At 44.9% G+C, this 22842-nt stretch overlaps 1 protein-coding gene across 7 annotated transcripts in view; it reads left to right on the plus strand.

Moving 5' to 3' along the window:
• SHROOM3 (shroom family member 3) overlaps positions 1-22842 on the plus strand; it is a 320630-nt gene that overhangs the window by 292185 nt on the left and 5603 nt on the right. For 6 of the 7 annotated variants that reach the window (XM_078446003.2, XM_078446005.2, XM_078446006.2 and 3 more), the window contains 4 exons: positions 5048-5947; positions 7101-7592; positions 10925-11075; positions 21960-22232. In XM_078446003.2, the coding sequence (XP_078302129.2) occupies positions 5048-5947; positions 7101-7592; positions 10925-11075; positions 21960-22232 (1816 nt within the window). The remainder of the gene's footprint in view (positions 1-5047; positions 5948-7100; positions 7593-10924; positions 11076-21959; positions 22233-22842) is intronic. The other variant, XM_078446004.2, reaches the window with a different exon arrangement.

Genomic DNA, 22842 nt, shown 5'->3' on the forward strand with positions numbered 1-22842 from the left:
TAAGTAGAAACATATAATGGATACTTTTTTAGACTTTGAATTTTTGAGCTATTCACATGGAGCTTAAGTAGAAATTTCCAAGGAATTTCTCCTGACGCACGTGCCTGTGTGTGGTTTTAAGGCAACATCATAGGGCTATCTACTATAATTTGTAGTATGCATTTACATCTTCCCTCCTACCTTCCATGTTTTTTGAAGCCAGTTTCTTTTTCTTACATTTTTTTTTTCAACGTTTTTTATTTATTTTTGGGACAGAGAGAGAGACAGAGCATGAATGGGGGAGGGGCAGAGAGAGAGGGAGACACAGAATCGGAAACAGGCTCCAGGCTCCGAGCCATCAGCCCAGAGCCTGACGCGGGGCTCGAACTCACGGACCGCGAGATCGTGACCTGGCTGAAGTCGGACGCTTAACCGACTGCGCCACCCAGGCGCCCCTCTTTTTCTTACATTTAATTCAATCCTTGTTTCTCTTTTTTTCTATACTGTATTCACCTTCTCAGTAGCTCAGCCTAATACTGCCACCTAAAAGCAGCCTATGTGGTATCAGGAGGTGGGTATTAAGTTACCTTCTTTATGGCCAAGAGCAGACGTCCACGGTTATGTGCTCTTGCTCCCATAGCTGTGCCTAAAGTGAAGAAAATATTCAAGGTGAGGCTGAGAACTTTGGTTAGTTTGGGTGCATTGCTTACAAGCTAGAAACAAGGGAAAAGTAAGTGACCTAACGTACTGCCAAAAGAGAACTGTCTGAAGTCAAAGGCGAAAGTAACTCAACCAAAAAAAAAAAAAAAAAATACCTCAGTTACAAAAAAAATTTGAGGGGCGCCTGGGTGGCTCAGTTGGTTAAGCATCTGACTGTTGATCTCAGCTGAGGTCTTGATCTCAGGGTCGTGAGTTCAAGCCCCAAGGTGGGCTCTACACTGAGCGTAAAGCCTCCTTTTTTTTTTTTAAGTTTATTTATTTATTTTGAGAGAGAGAGAGAGAGAGAGAGAGACCGAGCAGGGGAGGGGCAGAGAGAGGGAGAGAGAATCCCAAGCCTGAGGCGGGGCTCGATCCCACAAACCATAAGATCATGATTTGAGCCAAAACAAAGAGTCAGACGCTTAACTAACTGAGCCACCCAGGTACCCCAAGCCTACTTAAAAAACAAACGTGTGCCTGGGTGGCTCAGTTGGTTAAGTGTCCCACTTCAGCTCAAGTCATGATCCCACAGTTCATGAGTTTGAGCCCCGTGTTGGGTTCTGTGCTGACAGCTCAGAGCCTGGAGTCTGCTTTGGATTCTGTGTCTCCCTCTCTGCTCCTCCTCTGCTCATGCTCTGTCTCTCAAAAATAAACAAACACTAAAAAAAATTTTTTAAAACAGAACTTGACGAGACATTTCTCCAAAGATGATAAAAAATGCCCAACAAGCAGATGAAAAGGTGCTTCACATCACTAATGATGAGAGAAACACAAATCAAAACCATAATAAGATACCACCTCATACCCATTTGGGTGGCCTACTATCAGATATATCGAAAGGGATGTGGAGACGTTGGTCCCCTTGTGCAAACATGACTACTAGGCTCCTGCCACCTCTAATTTATAGCTCAGTAATAAATGTCTTTCCCTCCACCAAAAATAATTGTTGGTGAGATTGCAAAATAGTCTCCATTGCTTTGGGAAACAGCATGTCAGTTCCTCAAAAAAATTAAAAATCTGCCATATCTGAGCATACATCCTTAAGAGTTGAAAGCAGTATCTCAAAGAGATATTTTCATACCCGTGTTCATAGCATCACTATTCACAATAGCAAAGAAGTGAAGCAGCCCAAATGCCCATCAATAGATACAAATGTGGTATATACATATACTGGGATATTATTTAGTCTTAAAAAGGGAGTCTGACACATGCTACAACATGGATGAATCTTGAGGACATTATGCTAAGTGAAACAGGCTGGACACAAAAAGACAAATACTCTGATTCCATTTACATAAGGCATCTATAAACTAGTGAAATGCATAGAAACACAAAGTAGAGGTTTCAGGGCTGGGGGAAGGGAAAAGAGTTGTTGCTTAGGTATCGAGTTTCGGATTTACAGGAAGAGAAAGTTCTGGAAATCTGTTGCACAGCAATATGGATATACTTAACACTACCAGACTGAACATTTAAAAATAGAGTCATAGGGGTACCTGGGTGGCTCAGTAGGTTAATTAGTGGTCTACTCTTGATCTCAGCTCAGGTCATGATCTCACGGTTCATGAGTTCAAGCTCTCTCATCGGGCTCTGTGCTGACAGTGTGGAACCTGCTTGGGATCCTCTCTCTCTCCCTCTCCCTCTGTCCCTTCCTTGTTGGCTCTCTCGCACGTGTGTGCTCTCTCAAAATAAATAAACTTAAAAAAAATAGAATAGTAAATTTTCTGTGTTTATCACATTTTAAAAAAAGCTATGAAGGAAAAAAAGAAGACTAATTGCTTTCAAACTCCATTCTTGAATGTTAGGATTTCTGGATACCTGTGAACAGATGTTTGCCTCTCACACTCTAGTATAAAAGAGACTCAAACATCTCTTTCACCCTATCTTTTGTTCTTGAAAACATACAAAACAATCCCCTAGGAGAAGCATTCTCAACTAGACTAAGCATTTAACTCCAACATTACCTTCAAAAATATACAATTGAAGTATGGCTCCTATAAACTAAGAAGATTCAACATAAACTAAAAATATATGAAAGATTAGAGGTGCCTGGGTGTCTCAGTCGGTTAGGTGTCCAGCTTCTGCTCAGGTTGTGATCTCTCGGTTTGTGAGTTCAAGCCCCACATCAGGCTCTGCACTGTCAGTGCATATCTTCTGTCTCCATCTTTCTCTGCCCCTCCCCCGCTCTCTCAAAAATAAATAAACATTAAAATATATATATATATCTCAAAGTTTATTTGGGCTTTAAATAAAGGATAAATATTATATTTCGTGGGGTTTTTTTAGTGATGCTTCCCCTTTTAAAAAAGTCTCAAGATACAAATATAATAAAATGAAGGTACCCAGGTTAGTCATTAAAACTGATTTCAGTTATTCTGTGTCCTATTAGAGGGTATGGAGTTTGAAAAGAGTTTATATCCTACAGTCTAAACTGCAGTTGGGCAGAGTTGTTCAACAGACATTTACTGAGAGAGTGCTTTTTTTCTTAAGTTCATTTATTTATTTTGAGAGAGAGAGAGCACGTGAGCATGAGTAGGGGAAGCAGAGAGAGGGGAGACAGAGAATCTGAAGCAGGTTCCACAATGTCAGCACAGAGCCCAATGCAAGGCTTGAACTCACGAACTGCGAGATCATGACCTGAGCTGAAGAGTCAGAAGCTTGTGACTGAGCCACCCAGGCGCCCCCAAGACAGGACTTTGTACCAGGTACTGAGGATACCAACATGAGTAAGACATGAGAGAAAAGCCCCCCCCCCCCCCCACCGAATTTCCTGCCTCTGGGTTTTCAGTACCCCCATTTGGGAACCCACCAAGAAGTACAAAGTAGCCAATCTTAGATATTGAGACTTTCCTGGTAAAGATACTGCCTCTGAATGAAAAGGATATCTGAGGGGAAGGGAGGGGCTGCATCTGAGAGAGAGATGGGCCCCTTAGCCATCTGCATTTATAATACAGAAAAAATAACATCCCGAGAAGAGCTAATTTGGTTCTTTGCAGTCTTCTCCTTCCATATGCTGCATTATCCTTGCCTGGCACTTGGATGGTTTTGTGGCAGGCCTGGGCTGGGGTTCTCCTGGGGACTGAGCCACAGCTTCCCTCGGGACTCAGATCTGCAAAACGAGAAGTTCCATCTGCTCTCCAGATTCACTTGCATATGAGTCAAGGAGCGCCAAATGTGGAATTTTCAAATTAGGGTGGTTTGCCGGCGCTTTGTTTTATCCCCACATTAACTCTTGGGTGGCAGCAGGCAGTGCTACAGATTTCTGTTTTGTTTTCCTTTCTTCCTTTAGAGCATAATGACAAAAGTATTGGAAGTTGTTGGGTTTTTCCTCAGAGCCTAGATAGAGGACAGGTGTTGAACTCACCACGTACCCCATTTGCCCATTGCTATTGCTCTCTTTCTCCAGAGATGATTGCTTATTAGCTCCTTGGGGAGACTCCCCTCCCCCTCCTTACCTTCCATTGTAAAAAGTGAAAACAGGAGGAAACTGAGGGAAAACTGTAAATAAAACCGTCAAGTTCACAGCCCACACAGGTGCTTTCCAAACAGACCTCTCCCATGGGGATCACACTGGGACTGCTTTCCCAAAGTAGTCCTGAAAGGGGCAGAAGAAATGTACCTGTTTCCTTTTATACCCCAAAGCCTGCCCCGAAAAGCTGCCTTATGTGGGATGTGTAGAGGGGGTGGGGAGGTCAGGGAGAGAGAGCTAATAAAAGGAAATGCCTTGTGACCCCCATGTCTACCATCTGACATTTCCTGTAGGACTGTATGCCTGGAATCTTTTCTTTTTTAATTTTTTTTTTAACGTTTATTTATTATTGAGAGAGAGACACAGAGCGTGAGCAGGGGAGGGGTAGAGAGAGGGGGAGACACAGAATCTGAAGCAGGCTCCAGGCTCTGAGCTGTCAGCACAGAGCCCGATGCAGGACATGAACCCACGAACTGTGAGATCATGACCTGAGCTGAAGTCCGCCACCTAACCAACTGAGCCACCCAGGAGCCCCTGGAATCTTTTCTTTTTTTTTTTTTTAATGCTTATTATTATTTCTAAGAGGGAAAAAGGGAGGGAGACACAGAATCTGAGGCACACTGCAGGCTCCAGGCTCTGAGCTGTCAGCACAGACCCTCATGCGGGGCTCGAACCCATGAGCCGCAAGATCATGACCTGAGCAGAAGTTGGACACCTAACCAACTGTGCACCAGGCGTCCTTTTTAAACTTGGTTCTTTGTGTGAGCAGCCTGAGGGACAGTGTGTGGCTCCTCTGAGGCCCTGCTTCCTAAATGCTTTTCCCGTCTGTGTAATGAAGTTGGGGTTCAGAGTTTGCCCCTTTCTTTTGAGCTGTAACCCTTGTGTTTGTATATCCTGCTCCAGGTCCGTCAGTTGTTCAGAAAGAGGCCACGAAGACATGCTGTTGCTCAAACACCATCCTAGCCTTCGTTGGGGTGGTTCAGGCTGCAAAGCAGTTGGTGGTTCCTCTGTACCCAGCGAATGTCCTGGACCCCTGGACCATCAGAGGCAGGCCAGCAGAACAACGCCTTGCCCCAGGCTGTTGCCCACAGGAATGCAAGGGCATCTCACAGACACTAGGGCTGCATCCCTGACCCCGCTCAGCTCAGCTCTGCCTTCCCCTGTTCCCTCCAGCTCCCAGGCTGCGACCGATCAGCTGACTGGAAGGGACTGTCAGACAGGGCAACAGCCTCTTCCTCCATACACCCCAGCAGTGACCCACAGAAGCAATGGTCACAGCCTGGTCCAGCCTGCCAGTCCAAGAGGCCACGAGCCCGACAGCCTGGAGCATGGGCTAGAAGAGGCAACAAGGAAGCGGGTCTCGTTGCCTCAGCGGCCTGCCCCACCTCGGGTGAAGTGGGCCCACACGGTCAGAGAGGACAGCCTCCCTGAAGAATCCTCGTCACCTGATTTTGGAGACCTGAAGCACTACAAAACACAGCAGACTCCTCCAAGCTCAGGCAGCACTCTAGACTCGCCTCTTGGGGCCCCAAGCACTCCAGGGAGGATCTCCCTCCGAATATCTGAGTCGGTCCTGCTGGCCTCCCCACCACCTCGGGAAGATGATGATGATGATGAGGTGTTTGTGAAGGACTTGTACCCCAACGCCGCTTCCAGCCCCGCATTTGAACTTCCCCCACCCCCACCGCCTCCGCTGAGCCAGGACACCCCAGTGAATAGCTTGGATGACTTTCCTCCACCTCCTCCCCACGCTCTGTATGAGGCAGAACTGGACAGTGAGGATCACAAGGAGCCCTGTACCAGGTAAGTGGGCAGACTCTGGATGGGGCAAGCCCCAGCTGAGGAACAAAAGGGTGCCCCTCTCCAGTAAGAGTTTTACCCTGCAGGCTCCCCAGATCCTCCTTTCATTGGCCACAGGAGAGCCCTGTTGTGGAGATTTTCTACAGAAGCTTAAGTCACGCGACTGGCAGAATGGTTTCATTTGTTTACCTTGGCAGGTTGTGACCCTAGTACCCAATACTAGCATCGGGAACAGAGGGACAAGAGTAGTGAAAATGGACACCAAAGCCCAAAAGGCATAGTTCACTTCTGTGGACACGATAAGTTCAAAGGGTCTTAAATAAATAGCATCCCTCATTCCTGCTTGAGTTCTGAATCAATTAAGAAATAAGACAAAGGAGGAAGACATATAGAAGACCAAAGTATCGCTCTTGTTACTGATACAGCTGATACTGGAAAATATGGCTCCTCTCTTGAGTGTAAGTGAGCCTCCTGATGGTGAACCCCAAACAGGTTTACCTGCCTAGTCTCAGGCCATGCTAGATACACACTGGTGTGTGTGTGTGTGTGTGTGTGTGTGTGTGTGTGTGTGTGTGTGTGGAGGGAGAGAGAGAGAGGTGTAGATTAGCCTAGAGGTAGCCTCACTCTCAAAAGAAAGAGAAGAAGCTGGCTTATGGACAGGATATGGTCAGCTTTCTTTCCACAGTCACTCCGTGTCCATTGGAGAGGATAAAGAACAGAGCTAAAGGTCAGTAATGTTGAGGGAAAACCTCTTGGAAGCCAGAAGAATAGAGAAGAAGCATTTCCCAACAAATACTTCCCAGGACAAGCAGTCTCTAAACACCAAGAGAACACGTTGCCTTTGCGATTAACTCCTTCTGTTCACCTGGACCTTTCAGAAAGCTCTAGAATCTCACAGCAACATTCACCAAAACTGAATTCCTACTAGATCCCTTAAAAAGTTACACACTCCCATGTGACCAACTGCTGGGGTGAGGAGAAAGCCCTCAGGACCTTGCAATTTGTGGGGAATGATAACCTCAGGGCATGACTACCTTGCCCCCACCCCACCATTCCTCATGTGGGAAGCCACAGCCCTGATGTGGAAAACTTCTCCTTCAGTCTTCCTACCCTTCTGTTGACTCCTCTCTTACCCTCTCTTTTTTAATATCCCTAGCAGCTCCAGCAAATTTGCCAAGGTGACGGTTGCCAAGGAAAGGCCCATGCCTGGTACAGTCCATTTGGTTGGCAGTCAGATACCAGCTTCCAGATCACAAACTTCTATCAAGGGTTCAGAAGCCAACGAGACCAACCCAACCTCCACCATGGGCGCTCTGCCCCAACTTGCTGGGGCTCTTGGCAAGCAGCCAGGCCCCGGGCAGCCATCTCCCATCCACAACCCAGTCAGTGGGACTCAGAGTTTAGAAAAGAATGTTAGTTCTGGTCCTCAGAAGACCTCAGAAGACATCAGAACAGAGGCTCTGGCAAAGGAAATTGTCCACCAAGACAAATCTCTGGCAGACATTTTGGATCCAGACTCCAGAATGAAGACAACTATGGACCTGATGGAAGGTTTGTTTCCCCGAGATGTAAACTTGTTGAAGGAGAACAGCATAAAGAGAAAGGCCATGCAAAGAACTGTCAACTGTGCAGGATATGAAAGCAAGAGGTAAGTCCCTGGTAATGCCCTCAAAAAGACTTATATTTAACCTCCTTCCATGGGGGTGGTAATAGGTCTAGGACAACTTGTGTGACATTTTCCTGCTTCCAAAGATTCTGACCCAAGAATGACACGCCATCTCAGCCTTAGCAGAATGGCTCTGAGGAGTAGAAAGTGGGGCAGACTGACCTTGAGTTACTAGGCACTTGCCCAACAGGAAAAATAGTAATAGTGGTGACGATTGCCATTAAAACCATTAATATTGTTGATGTCTTTGTGTTAGCCCTTGTAGTAATTTTTTATATAAACATTATCTCACTGAATCTTCACAAGAACCTCCTGAAGTTGCAACCAATCTTACCTCCCTTTTACAAGTGAGGTCACTGAAACTCAGAAATTAAGACTGCCCAACCAAAGCCCTAGAACATGTGAGTGATGGCATCTGGATTTGAACTTGGCCCAGTGACTGTGCCTGGTGACTGTGCCTGCTCTCATAATGACTTCACAGTGCCCCTAACTCAATAAGCAACAGAGTCACCTTTGCAGACAGCACCACAGGGGTCAGTGCTGAGTGGCAGGGAGAAGTGGTGAGCAGAGCAGAGGCGGAGGTGAGCACAGATTTCTAAGAAGGAAGAGAGCCCAGGGCGCCTGGTGGTTCAGTTGGTTAAGCATCTGACTTTGGCTCAGGCTGTGATCTCACGGTTTGTGAGTTTGAGCCCCCTATTAGGTGAGCTCAAGCCCCATTTTGGGTGAGCCCCGCTTCTTTCTCTCCCCACCTCCCCTCTCTACCCCTTTCTCTCCCCACCTCCCCCTCTCTACCCCTTGCTCACTTGCACCCTATCTCTCTCAGGAAAAAAAAAAAAAAAAAAAGCAAGCCCAGACAAATGGATTTACTACACTGACATTCACCCTTTTCAAGAGTTAGGTGGATGTTGTGTAACCCTAAAAATCAAGAGAGATCTGAACGTGGATGCAGTCTCACGGTGTTGTTCAGCCAGTGAGCCTCTGCTCCTGAAGCTCCCTGATGGCACATGTTTACAGTCATGCAGTGCATCCCAGCCCCCAGCCACAGGGGTGAAAGGACCCTGAGCAATCTGTATTTTTCATTCTTTTGATTTCTCCCGGGTGATCGCATATTTTCTTGTATGTTTGATTTCCTTAAAGGACTACTATGGGAAAGGTTTAGAGTGGTTTTTGTTTTCTTTTTAATTTTCATTGAAAACTATGTGGATTGATGGATTGGTACTCCACAGTTAGTGGCTTCTAGACTAAATAAAAACAGAGCTTTTTGTCTAAATTTGGGCTTGCCTTTAGAAATTTCCAACTGATCCTAACTAAATTACCAACAGGAATACTATGTTTTGATTTGGGGGAGGGGGAGAGAGGAAGGAGCGATGGAGTCCTTACAAGCTCTGATAGGTTGTTGGAGACTCTCCTAATACAAGGCCTGAACTGTCACCTTGTCCGTCCCCTTCTTCAGATTTGGCAGACAGAGACTTACTGAGGTGAAGTGACTTATCCAGGGTCAGGTGGTTAGCACACATTTACTGAGTACCCACAATGCGCAAGACAATCAATCCACTGGGTTCCACGAAGGACCCAAAGATGGGTTTCTCTGGGTGTGTCAGTTCCGCATGGGTAGGTGTCATAGATCAGAGTTAGGGGCTTCCATTCATTCCGTTCTCTGACCACTTGCTGTAAAAAGGCCAAGGCAACTTACAAATACATCCTTAGCAAAGTATTTCCTAGCATTATCACTGAGAACATTCGTTCTCTCAATTTAGAAATGAAATAGTCATGTAGCTTTTGCAGCACGGAGACCTGGAGGAATTTCAAAAGGCTGGCATGCGCCATCTTCTGGTGAAAACAAGCAATGTCCTATTGTGCATGAGACTCACCATTGTGAGGTTTAGTCAGTCAAAAGCCTGAGGAGCATTTGTAATGCTATGAATATATGGGGTGGGGGGGGCATATCAGAAGACTTTTTTCCTATTTTTTTCAATTAACTGAATTAAATGTAACTATATTGCTTAGAAGAATAGTCCTATCAAACAGGAAATGAGTAAAAATGACTTCTTCTGTGGCTCTTTATTCCATAGTAAAATGATGGCCTAGATGTTAAAAATAAAGTCACAAGATTGAAATACCTCTCCAAGAGAACCTCACCTACTTCCATAGAGTCATTTATTCAGTTAGTAGGCTCTGACCTCTACTCGAAAGACAGCTTGGTGATAGTCAAGCAGAGAACACTAGACATCAGGTTTCTCAATTCCTAGTTTGTTCCCCGGCCTTGAAACCCCTGCTGTGTACCTAAGGAGTAGACTTCACATCTCGTGGCTGTTGACCAGAAAGCTGTAGATTTCTTAGGCTTATCTGGGCTGTCATGCTTAGAAGGAAACATGGCCAAGTGTCCATGCAACAATCATAGTAGGCATCAGAAAGAGGACGGGTAACCGTGGAAGAGTAGGAAATAACCCACAACTGGAGATGGTGCAGCACCTTCAAAATACCCTCACACTCAGGGACTCATACTTTTTATATATAATTTATTGTCAAATTGGCTTCCATACAACACCCAGTGCTCATCCCAGCAGGTGCCCTCCTCAATGCCTATCACCCACTTCCCCTCCCCCACCCCCCATCAACCCTCAGTTCTCAGTATTTAAGAGTCTCTTATGGTTTGGCTCCCTCCCTCTCTGTAACTTTTTTCCCCCTTCCCCTCCCCCCCTGGTCTTCTGTTGAGTTTCTCAGGATCCACATATGAGTGAAAACATATGGTATCTGTCTTTCTCTGACTGACTTATTTCACTTAGCATAACACTCTCCAGTTCCATCCATGTTGTCACAAATGGCCAGATTTCATTCTTTCTCATTGCCAAGTAGTATTCCATTGTATATATAAACCACATCTTCTTTATCCATTCATCAGCTGATAGACATTTAGGCTCTTTCCATAATTTGGCTATTGTTGAAAGTGCTGCTATAAACATTGGGGTACAAGTGCCCCCATGCATCAGCACTCCTGTATCTCAGGAACTCATATTTATCACAAAAGGAGAAACATGTAGGGAGGTCAAATGACTTAATCCAGAGTCATCTAGCAAATCCACAGGCCTGATGTCCAGTCTCCTTCCCAGCACTCCCTTTGGTGTTTTCCAGCCCAGGTCTGCCTGGCTTCCAAGAGCCCTATACATAGTAATCACTCTTTGGTAAGTATTTGTTCATCCTAATTTCTGGGAAGGGAATGAATAGCATTTTTTACACCTTTCTGAATGCACAGACATGTGGTAAAATAAAGCTTCTGGAATGTGCTGTGTACTTTTTTGTTCTTTATGCCTCAGGAGTGAAGACAAGGAGGCAGTGGGCATGCTGGTCAACTGTCCTGCCTACTACAGTGTGTCTGCTCCCAAGGCTGAGCTTCTGAACAAGATCAAGGATATGCCAGAGGAGGTGAATGAGGAAGAGGAGCAAGTGGATGTCAATGAAAAGAAGGTAAAAGAAGAATTGAGACCTGTGTTCTGCTCTCTCCAAAAAGAGAGTCAAGGTCCGAGCAAGAATACTGGCTCCTTAGGGCAGGAGAGGAAGAAAGGTCTGTCACATCACCAACCTTGCCCATATAGTCCTTGGACTCCTGACTCACATGGCACTTTGAGTGACTTCCTCATAGCTTTCCTGTCATTTTCATCTTTACAGATGACAAAAGTGAAAGTCATTACAGGGAATAAGTTACTTCCTAAAAGTCTCATAGCTGAGACTGAAACCCAGGTGCCCTACCTTCACTTAGTCCAACACAGAGACCCCAGCTCTCTTCTCCGAGCTGACCAGCCAATGCCCGCAGTCTGTAATTTTCCTTTCATGTTTCATGTCCAAAAGGGAAACCAGACAATATAGAAACTTTAAGGAAAAAGACCGATTGTCAAAAGACACTTCTGAGAGGTGGTAATGTTAATCTTTACGTTCCCCCAACTCTGTCTGCAGCACCCCAGTGAATAGCTTGGAAGCACAGCACTGAAATTTAGTTAGCATTTGATACTCCTACAGAAATTTTACATGTAAGACATTTTAAAAATGACACCATGATGCCGCTGCTGTCTTCCCACATACCCTGAAGATCTAAGCCCAGCTGTGCCTGCCGGGGAGAAAGTTCTTGCCATTCCGCCTTCCCTACAGCCCCGGAAGGGCCACCTGCCACTGAGTTTTCAGCTCTTCATACAAGCCAGGCCCGTACACTGAAAAAGGACTCTCTGTTCAAACGCTTGTCTCTTGCTGAGCCTGGAATGTAAGTGGTTCTCAGTGGTACCAATCCCAGGAGAAGCCTTCTTAGGTGATTCTATTTCATTTACTCCATGTGTCGCAGGCTCTCTTGTTTGTGTGTGGAACGAGACCACAGGACACAGACCCTCGAGCAGGGAGTAACGGGGCAGGAGGATTTGGGGATTTTAGAAGCACCTCTGTCAGGGGTGTTCTTCTCCCTCCCACTGCTCCTGGCTCCGTGGACGCACAAGTGCACGGCTGGCACTGTCGTACTGAGCTCTCCCAGCCCGAGGTTTTCCCATTTAAACACCTGCTTCATGGCTCCCCTACTTCTGGCATATCCCTACTTCAAATACCCCCGAATGCCCCCATTTAATGGGTCCTCCGATGAGGGAAAAAAACTACCTGCTCTAGTCTCTCTCTACTTATCGCAAAGAGGGAGCTGTATAAACACCATTACAGGTACCAAGTTGCCATGGCGCCTTTCACTGAATATTTTACACTTTTTTGTTTCATTTTTTTGCATGTAGAGATACCCTATTCTATAGTAGCAGTGTGACAAATTACTCATTGCTTTTTAAAAAAAAAAATGCTTTCCCATCAGTTTATTATCAGCCTCTCACTCTGATGATTATATGGCAAAAGTATTTTTAGATTGAGATAAAGGCACAGAGGATTAATCCTCACAGGAAATAACATTAGGTACAATGTGCTGAGCACTTCTTACCTTGTTAAGTGTGGGCTGTGTTTTTCATAGTGCTATATTCTCTTTATTTCCACAAAACTGCTCTGATACCTATACTGCCACATTTTACACCGAAGTAATCAGAATGAGTCAGAAGGAGTCAGGGCAAGAGAAGAACATCAGGCATCCAAGACAAAGGGACTGGCCTGGGTAAAGACCCAGAGATGTGGAAAAACACAGGGAGTGTCTGTACTGAAGAAAGGTATCGCCAGCAGTTTGATACTTTGGAATGCCAAACAAAAAGGCTCATGCCTCAGTTAGAAATGACCAAATTTAGAGGATCACACAGGAAGGCAATGGATCCCAGAAGATAAGGCTGGGAGGCTCCACAGGGGCCAGAAGGTCATGGAGGTCACACAGGGCTTTGTTTGAAATGCTGAAGAGTTCAGATCTTACTGCACGGCACTAGAGAATCCTATGAGATGTTTTTAATGAACTGCAAGCTTATTCGTGCATAATAGAATTTTCATTAGCATCATTTGTGTTTATATTCCTGACTTAAAAACAGAAAATATGGAGCGCCTGGGTAGCTCAGTCAGTTACTCATCCAACTTCGGCTCAGGTCATGGTCTCGCGGTCCGTGAGTTCGAGCCCTGTGTCAGGCTCTGTGCTGACAGCCCAGAGCCTGGAGCCTGCTTCAGATTCTGTGTCTCCCTCTGTCTCTTGCCCTCCCCACTCATGTGCTCGCTCTCTCTCTCTCAAAAGTAAACATTAAAACAATTTAAAAACAGAAAATATAAAGGGGCGCCTGGGTGGTGCAGTCAGTTAAGCGTCCGACTCTTGATCTTGGCTCTGGTCATGATCTCGTGGTTTGTGAGTTTGAGCCCCACATCCGGCTCTCTGCTGATGGTGTGCAGCCTTCTTGAGATTCTGTCTCTCCTTCTCTTTTGCCCCTCCCCAGCTTGTGTGCTCTCTCTCAAAATAAATAAACTTAAAAAATTTTTTTTAAGAAACAGAAAATATGGAGAGGGGCAGAGAGAGGGAGAGACTCTCAAGCAGACTCTGTGCCGTCAGCACACTGCCTAACTTGGGGCTCGAACTCATGAACCGTGAGATCACGACCTGAGCTGAAATCAGGAGTTGGACGTTTAACTGAGTGAGCCATCCAGGTACCCCCAAAATATGTGAGTTTTAAATGATGTTGTAGAAGGCATCTATTAATATTTGCAGCATAGAGTTGAAAATGCAGTTCCCTTCCTGATATAGAGCAAGCTTTTCTAAGGGTGATTTTAAAAAATGATGCTTCATCAAGATTGTTCCAAGGCAGAGACTAGCCTCCCACCAACCTTCCCAAAGAAATAACTTACTACCTGATATTTAAAGTTACTAGTAACCTAAGATACATCGCTAGTCATGAAATTCACTAAGACTCAATGGAAACCAGAGTCCCAATTAATAAATATTTTTAAAAATTGAAATTAGCCTTTTAAACCAATTCTGCTTTAATATATTTTCTATGTATACATCATAGATGATGAATTATAATGTTCCAAGTAAATAGAAGTTTGAAACACTTTCATTGTCTGAACTATCTGAACAAAAAATCTAAAGACAGTCTAATAATTAGAGCTTTAAGTTCTTTGCCTAACCCAGCTATGTCTATTAGGCAAAAATCTGCTTCAACAGGTCCCATGACTCTTTATTCTGAAGGCCAAAGGGCTTTGGCTTAGAGACTTAGTGGAATATTTCAGAAGGCAAAAAGAATCTGTTGTTCTGCAGAATTGGCTTTCCCCAGGAGATCATTAGCGACCCAGATGGTTCTCAGCTGCCCATTTGCGTTGCTCTTCCTTCATTCCTCAAGTTCCAGATTTCTCTGTGGTCTTTCTTCCTTTCAGCCTGAAAAACCTCAGTCTTCCTTCCTTCCTTCCTTCCATTTCTTTTAAAATAGGTCTACTGGTGACGGTTTCTCTTAGTTTTCCTTCATCTAAGAATGTCATTATTTTGCTGTCGTGCCTGAAGGATATTCTCACTGGATATGGAATTGGGGGTTGACTGTTCTTTTTCTTTTAGCACTTTAAAGTTGTCATTCCGCCTTCTTGCTCCCATGGTTTCTGACAAAAACTGCACAGTCATTTAAATATTGATTCTCCTGTATGCAATGTGTTGTTTTTCTCTGGCTGCTTTCAATTTTTTTTTCTTGGTCTTCAATTTTCACCAGCTTGATTATGATGTGCGTGAGCCTAATTTTCTTTGGTGATTCCTATTTGGCATTTACTGACTTCTTGATTCTGTAAATTTAGGTCTTTCACCAAATTCAGGGAAGTTCTCAGCCATAATGTCTTCAAATATTTTTTATGCACTAATCTTTCTTCTGCTTTTGAGACTCGAGTACCACAAATATTAGACCTTTTGATGTTGCCTCACAAGTCCCTGAAGTTCATTTTTAAGAATCTGTTTTCTGTCAGTTCTTCAGATTGGATAATTTCTGTAGGACTGTCTTCATTCCACCAGTAATTCTCTTAATTTCAAATATAGTTTTGAGTTCCAAAATTTCCATTGACTCAGTTTTTTGTAGTGTCTCTTTGCCAAAGACTTCTGTGTTCAAGAGTGTTTACTTTTACCATGGAGGAAGGTTATAAAAGTTATTTTAAAGGCTTTGGAAATCCCAGCACTGGGGTTTCCTCAGGATTGTCTTCCCCTGGGAATTGCTCATGTTTTACTGTTTTTTTGTTTTTTTTAATATCGGGTAATTTTGTGTTGTATTCTGAACATTTTGAGTATTACATTTTGAGCCTCTGGGTTCTGTTAAAATCTTCTACAGAATGTTGACTTTTTTGTTTTCATTTTAGCAAGTAATCTATTCAGCTTGACTACAAGTTCTTTTTGTGTTTAAAGTTTATTTATTTTGAGGAAGAAAGAGAGCAGGGGAGGGCCAGAGAGAGAGGGAGAGAATCCCAAGCAGGCTCTGTACTGTCAGCACTGAGCCAGATGCAGAACTTGATATGACACACTGTGAGATCACAACCTGAGCCGAAATTAAGAGTCAGACGCTTAATTGACTGAGCCACCCAGGTGCCCCTTGACTATAAGTTCTGTCCCACCTTCAGGTGCCAATTCCAACATGATTTCGGTTTTCACAACCTTTGCTGTGTTGCACAGATCCTTCCCAAACATGCACCATTTGGAGGTTAGTCTGGGACTTGGTTAGTGCTTCTATCATAGTTCAGTTCTCAGAGTCTTTGTTGTGTTGCTTTGGGTCTACTTGAGCGTGAGCCTAGGACTTCTGTCAGTTCATACACAGAATTAGGGGATCTTCTTTCTGGCTGTTCCGTGCAGTATCCCCCCTCCCCCCGGCCCCAACACTGTCTGGCTCCCAGCCACCCCTCTTCCTGGGCCTCTGGCTAGAAAGACCAGTTCTCATGACTATAGCAGCCTGGGCTGCTATGCTGTTCTGCATGGCTGGGACCTCCCTCAATAAAAGAGAAAGAAACAAGAGTGGGAATTCCCCTCACACCGTTTGGACCACTTCCTCTGACCATAAAGAAGACTTGTTGTTTTTGTTTTTGTTTTCGCTTGTCTCTCTCGGGGTTTTCAGTGCCTGTGCCCCCACTGCGAGTGCAGCTCAGGGAGTAGAGCTACTCTTGGGAGCCAGGGCTAGGGGAAGAAAACAAGGAGGGTTAAAAACAGGATTTTCCCCACACGTTTTAGCTCGCGGAGGCCCCTTTTTTTGGTCCTTTGTTTGAAAGGCAGGACTTTTCTCAGAGTTTTGCTGCCACTCTCTGCGTGCACTTCAGAGCTAGAACATAGAAGGGGGAGGCAGGCAACTAACCCCCATTCCGGGTCATACTTCAGATTTGGCTCCCCGTCCCGACACGCTGCCATACTTAACTTTACAGAGTCCCCTTCAGAGTCCAGGGATGTTAGTTGTGGTAAGTGGGGCCGGAGGCAGTAGGGGGTGTATGCCATGTTGGCTAACGCCAGGACTCCCTCATCCTTCCTCCACCCTGGGGTTTACCAGCAGGGAGAGAGCTGACAGGCATTTTAGAAAAGTCTCTCTGGCAGCTGTGGAGGCAGAGGCGGTAGTTGAGAGGGTGTTACGGGGAAAGTGACGGTACCTGTGTAAAGGCAGTACGGGAGGGGCTGTGAGAAACAGGTGAATTTAAAAAAAGGGGGGCGGGAAGCAGAGTGGAGAGAACATGGGGACAGATTAGATGTGGAGCATGGTAGAGAGGAAAGGGTCAAGGAATGACTCTCGAGCTTCTGGCCTTACATGGCTGTCATAACTGAAATAGGGAAACAGAGGTCATTTAGGAGGGAGGATGATGGGCTTAGTTGAATTAAAAAAAAAATTTTTTTAATGTTTTATTTATTTTTGAAGGAGAGAGAGAGCATGAGCGGGGGAAGGGCAGAGCAAGAGGGAGACACAGAATCTGAAGCAGGCTCCAGGCTCTAAGCTGTCAGCACAGAGCCCAATGCGGGGCTCAAGCTCAAAAGCCATGAGATCATGACCTGGGCCAAATTCGACACTTAACTGACTGAGCCACCCAGGCGCCCCTGGGCTTAGCTGAATTTAAAGAAATTTAATACTGTTTCTTGTCAGAGAGTCCTGATACCCAGAACCAAGAGACCGTACTGAGTAAATAGGACAGCGTTATGATCACAAGCCTTCCTGAGAGGAAGTGAATGGTAAAGAGCCACTCTTTTTTTTTTTTTTTTTTTTTTTTAGATGAGATTGATTTTTTTTTTTTTTTTAATATATGAAATTTACTGTCAAATTGGTTTCCATACAACACCCAGTGCTCATCCCAAAGGGTGCCCTCCTCAATACCCATCACCCACCCTGCCCTCCCTCCCACCCTGCCCTCCCTCCCACCCCTCATCAACCCTCAGTTTGTTCTCAGTTTTTAACAGTCTCTTATGCTTTGGCTGGTAAAGAGCCACTCTTGCCAGAGAATGTGCCAGAGAATATTTGAAATGGTAGTTGAGTCCCCAAGACCTGTTTTCGTTGAGGTCCCACAACATGGGATGGAGGTTTAATCCCATTTTTGTCACTGGGACAAAAATCACCCCTGACTTTTCTCCTGGATGAAGTTCAGCTGTGAAAATAACCATGTACTACTGCCTAGATCCTCCCATTTAAAACCAAAGAAAGAAACAACAAAGCCTGTGGTTGAAGTGTCTTTATCTTCATCATTTTTACTAGCAGGAGCCTGAACTCCACTCTGCCCCTAAATTCCAGCCATGCAGCTAGGAGTCCTGAATTACCCTTCTTTGAGATGAAGATGGTCCTCCGTCAGCACAGGCCAGCCGTGTCATTAGCAACGTGATTGGAAACATGGTCAGCACAGATCCCTGAGCAGAAGGCAAAGTGCCATGGTCACGTGGGGGAGACGTTGAGTATTCCTCTAGAGGTGCGCCCTAAAATGAGTGTTCCCCAGACTATTGCTGAATCTTAATGATAGCACAAGTAGCAATAACTTGAATGTGTATAATACTTTTATATTTCCCAGAATGCTCGCACAAGCTTTATTATGGTTGAGCCTCAGAACATTCCAATGAGCTATTTTAACGTAGTGACTAAAACCCTGATCCCTGAAGCCAGACGACCTGAATCTCGCAAGTTAAATAACTTCTAGCCACCTCACTTTGTGCAGCAGTAAAACTGGGATAATAATATACTACCTGTCTCATCAGGTTATTGGGAGTAGTAATTGAATAGTAAAATATTTAAGTGGTTCCCGGCACAGAGAAAGAGCTTAATATTCAAACATTATTAGTTTTAGGCAGATATTATTATCCCCTGGCTATAAGTGAGAAAATGGAGGCACCAAAGGTCAAGTGGTTTGATGGGGGGTGAGTTTTCTGTCAGAGCCTAGGTTCCTGACTCCTGGAGGCAGTGAGGAGGCCAGAAGGGGCCCAGCAGGGTTGCTGCAAGCAAATGGTGAGGTGGGAGGGGGAGGGTCTGTTAAACTATATTTAGAGGGAAAAAACCCTATAAATTGCATCGCACACAGGGTGACGTAACAGTTCGCACCAGATGAGAAGTGAAAAAATGTGAATGACTTTGCAAATTAAGTAGCTCCTGAGAGACTAGAATGTTATTGAAACAAAACCCCTCAAAAGACCTGTTGTCCCTCCCACAGTGAATTCTGCAGCTAGAAGTTGGTAGGGTTTGGTTTTTTGTTTTGGTTTTTTGGTTTTTTTTGAAGAGGTCTGCCTGGCAGAGAAATGGTTGTTTGGTATAGCCAACTTTCCCTTGTTGCCTTCAGTTACTCACATCCCTTTTAACTGCAGTTTTAAATCCAAATTTCCATCACTTAAACGTAGAAGCATTTTAAAAAACCAAATACCATCCAAATATGTACCATTTGGGCCAGGAGTGACGGATGAGACTGCTCAGTAACTTCTATATCACAGCATGGCCATACGTGCTAACACATCACCTTATGGCCCGGCAAATAGCTTTCAGAAACCAGAGTGCCACGAGATGTGCCCTGGTTCTTCCCACCGAATCCTCCCTGCATCACTCCCGGACATTTCCGTCTCCTTCTAGTCTTCCTTCTACCCTGAAGCCCACAGTACACATCAGTTCCTGCACAGAGAGGCTGTGGTTCTGCCCGGCATCTGGGTCTTTGAAAACCCAAACAAGCTGTGCAGAGGACAGACTGAGAGAATTAGGCTGCCGAGCCTGATCTCCCATTGCTGTTCCGCTGTGTCACTTCTTTGCCTGCTGCCCGCCCACTGCCCTGCCTGAGGGCTGCCCTTTCGGCACTATTGACCCGCGTAGGAGCCCCGAGCTGAGTCCAGAAGAAACTCCGCCCAACATGTGAGGACGGACATATCCTTCCTGGTCTCTGCTCATTCACACATTCAGAATCTCCTGTCCCTTCAAATACCAGCTTCTGAGGCCATGATGAGGGTTTGTTTTTTAATGATATCAAATAAACTGTCAGCAAAAGTGCTTTGAGTTCCAGAAGTGATGACACAATATTAGTTTCAAAAGAAGTCCTAGTGAGAGGAATGAAAAACGCAAGGCCGTTACCTTCTTTTCCATCTCCTAGTTCTGTTTCAAGACTTTTCTAGAAACTATACTTCTCAAGACAAGAGGCTGAAATGGATCCTACATTTGAATAATCAGAGACCTTTCCCTGAGGCTGGAGTATAGAAATGTTGCGTAGTCATCTGCCCCTTTGGATTTGGTGTAACTGTGAGAAGGTATCGTCCGGTGACGGAGCGGTGAGCCTAGGGAATGCAGGCAGCAAGATGAAAACCTCCTGGCCTGACTTCATGGAGATGTCAGAGTCTCTGTCTACCTGAAAAGCAGCTGTAATGACATTTGACTTCTCTGAACCTTGTCTGGTGGGAATGCTGGAAGCTGTAACAGCAGGCAGGGTTTATTTTTCCTACTGCTTTCCATCCGTCTCCTTGCTGTTCTCTTCGTAAGAACGGATAACACCACGCAGGATCGTCACACCCTGCTGGGCGTGTTTCTGGAGCTGCCTAGCAGGCTGGGTAGCAGGCAAATACCAGAAATGCCAGCCACAATTGGTGGGGGTTTTCTGGAAAATCTATTTTCCAGGAGAACATAAGGAATATTAAACAATATTCTCTGCCACCTGCATTTTTTCTGGGTTTAGACTCCTCAGTTGGGGAGTGATATAGACTGTACGGGTTTTTCCTCTACTGAAAGTATCCTTGCATTGACTTTGTCTTAACTACACAGCTTGAGGAAAGCCAAAGATTATAACCTATGACGAGGTAGTGCAGCAGATGAGAATTGTGTTAGTCACTGTTTAGCCTTTGGGCTTAGGCGAGTCGAGAAGACAAGTTGTCACCGTGAAGGCCAAAACGTAGACATTTCAAGGACGCTCTGAACCTTAGATTGGAAGACAGAGTACCTCTGATGGTCCAGCTCCAAGATGAGCACAACATGGAGAAATATTTCCCCATATCATTGTAATTGTTGTATTTTCTGGTGATGAAGAAATAGTACCAAAAATCCTCAGGACCCTTCAGTTCTGTTAGTCAAAATTATTTCTATTTTTCCCCTTTTCCTTCCTTTAAAAATGAAGATTTTACTCTAACATCAAAATTGTGATCCTTTCTTACCAAGTTTCCAATTGAAGCCACATGGCTTGATTTTATATATATGCATAAAAAAAAATTTTTTTTTGAGCTGGAACTGTTTTAGTGGTAAAGAAATAGGTTTTAACCAAAAAAAGATTATGTCCTTTTTCCATCTGGCTACCTTAGGCTAAGAGAAAAACAAAAGACTAATTTAAAAATCATGAAGTTTAATTTCTCTTGTAGCAAACTAGTAGACATTTAGCATAAGTGTAATCAAACTGGAAACCACTAAGACCTTTACTTCATTCCTTCAGTTAAATATATTGGATACTTGTGTAACTGTTTCATATGCATAGACATTTGCAATAAAAATGGCAAATTATATAACTCAGGCAAGTGGAGATAGTGGAGCACGATGGAAAGATCACATGGCTGACTTCTGATAAAGGTCTCGGTGAATATTTATGATGACTGTACAAGGCTAGTTCCTGAATCAAGCTGACTTGAGTTCAAGGCAGCCCCGCTTAATGGTATGTGTGTCTTGGGCCATCACCTCACCGGAGTCTGTTTCTTCACCTGCTGTATATGTATGATTGTTGGGAAGACTAAATGAGATAATCCATGTAGAGTTTATTGCACGGTGTCTGGCACATAGTAACTGCTCTGTTGAATGGTAACTATCTTCAATAGTCCACTCAGCTCTCTGACCTTGGGTAAGTCCCTTCGTTCCTTTAACTCTTGGCTTCTCTATTTGTAAAACAAGAAATCTATACCCTACCTGCATGTGGTATCGTTATGAGGACCAAAAGAGAGCATGTCTTGAAAAGCCTTATAAAAGTGAGTAAATGGGGCATCTGGGTGGCTCAGTCAGTTGAGGTCCGACTTGGGCTCAGGTCATGATCTCACAGTTTGTGGATTTGAGCCTCGCATCGCACTTTGAGCTGACAGCGGAGATCCTGCTTTGGAGTCTGTCTCCCTCTCTCGCTGCCCCTCACCTGCTCATGTGCACACTCTCTCTCTCTCAAAAAATTGAACTTAAAAAAAAAAAAATAGTAATATAAAAGTGAGTTGACAAGCCAGTTGGGAAAACTGAGCTGTACAGAGCATGACTCAATTGGGAAACATTACAAGGCAATGATGTGTAGTCAAGTGTTGGCCTGTGAAGACTGAATAGGCTCAGAGAAAGGCAGTTGTAGACATTCAGGGAAAGGAAAGAATATTGTGGCATCATGTTGAGAGGCAGTCCAGACAGAGTAGGGGACCTTCAGCTTAGCCTTGAAAAGACAGGATGTGCCTGGGAGAAATGAATCCTCTTTCCATTGACAATTCCACTGGCTAATGTTTGCTGTGTGTCTCCTCTGGGGTTACAGGCCGAGCTCATTGGAAGCCTCACCCACAAGCTTGAGACCCTGCAGGAAGCGAAAGGGAGTCTGCTGATGGACATCAAGCTCAATAATGCCTTGGGGGAAGAGGTGGAGGCTTTGATCAGTGAGCTCTGCAAGCCGAATGAGTTTGACAAGTACAAGATGTTCATCGGGGACTTGGACAAGGTGGTAAACCTGCTGCTCTCCCTCTCAGGGCGCCTGGCCCGTGTGGAAAACGTCCTTAGCGGCCTCGGTGAAGATGCCAGTAATGAAGAAAGGGTAGGTGGACTAGCGATTTAGTTCAGCGGCTTTTCCCTCTGAACCCACGCACATAGGTGCAATTGAACATGACCCCTTCTCTGGAGAAGATTATGATCTCTGGGGCAGGGAGGGCGGTCCAATGTATAGATTACAGGGAAACACCAAAGAAGTCATTTTGCATGCCAAGAGGTAATGCTGGCACTTCAGGCTCAGGGAATACTTAGGAAAGTAAAAACACAGGTACCAGAGTTTTCTTTCCTAACCTTCTTTCCCAGGAAAAGGAAGAGACAGAAGCATGGTGGGAGGGTGACATTAGAAAGGGAGAGAGGGACAAAAAGAAAAAAAAAAAAAACTGCTGGGGCTGAGGAGAGTTCCCACGTGGGAATGTGGACTCAAGCTCCAGGGAATCTGTGAGCGAGGGTCTGCAGGCACTTGGGGACGATGTACCCAGGTGTCTCCACTGCGCCCTCTACTGGAAGAAAGAGGACAGGTAGTAACAGCGGTAGCAACACTGGATAACATTCAAGTCCTTTCCTCTTTGCCCAGCACTGGGCTCGCTGGAACCTCGCAACAAGCCAGCAAGTGATGGAACCAGGATATGAGGGGTCCTGCTGCAGACCCCAAGTTT

Source organism: Panthera onca, chromosome B1 (genome assembly GCF_046562875.1).
Source record: "Panthera onca isolate mPanOnc1 chromosome B1, mPanOnc1 haplotype 2, whole genome shotgun sequence".
NCBI lineage: Eukaryota > Metazoa > Chordata > Mammalia > Carnivora > Felidae > Panthera > Panthera onca.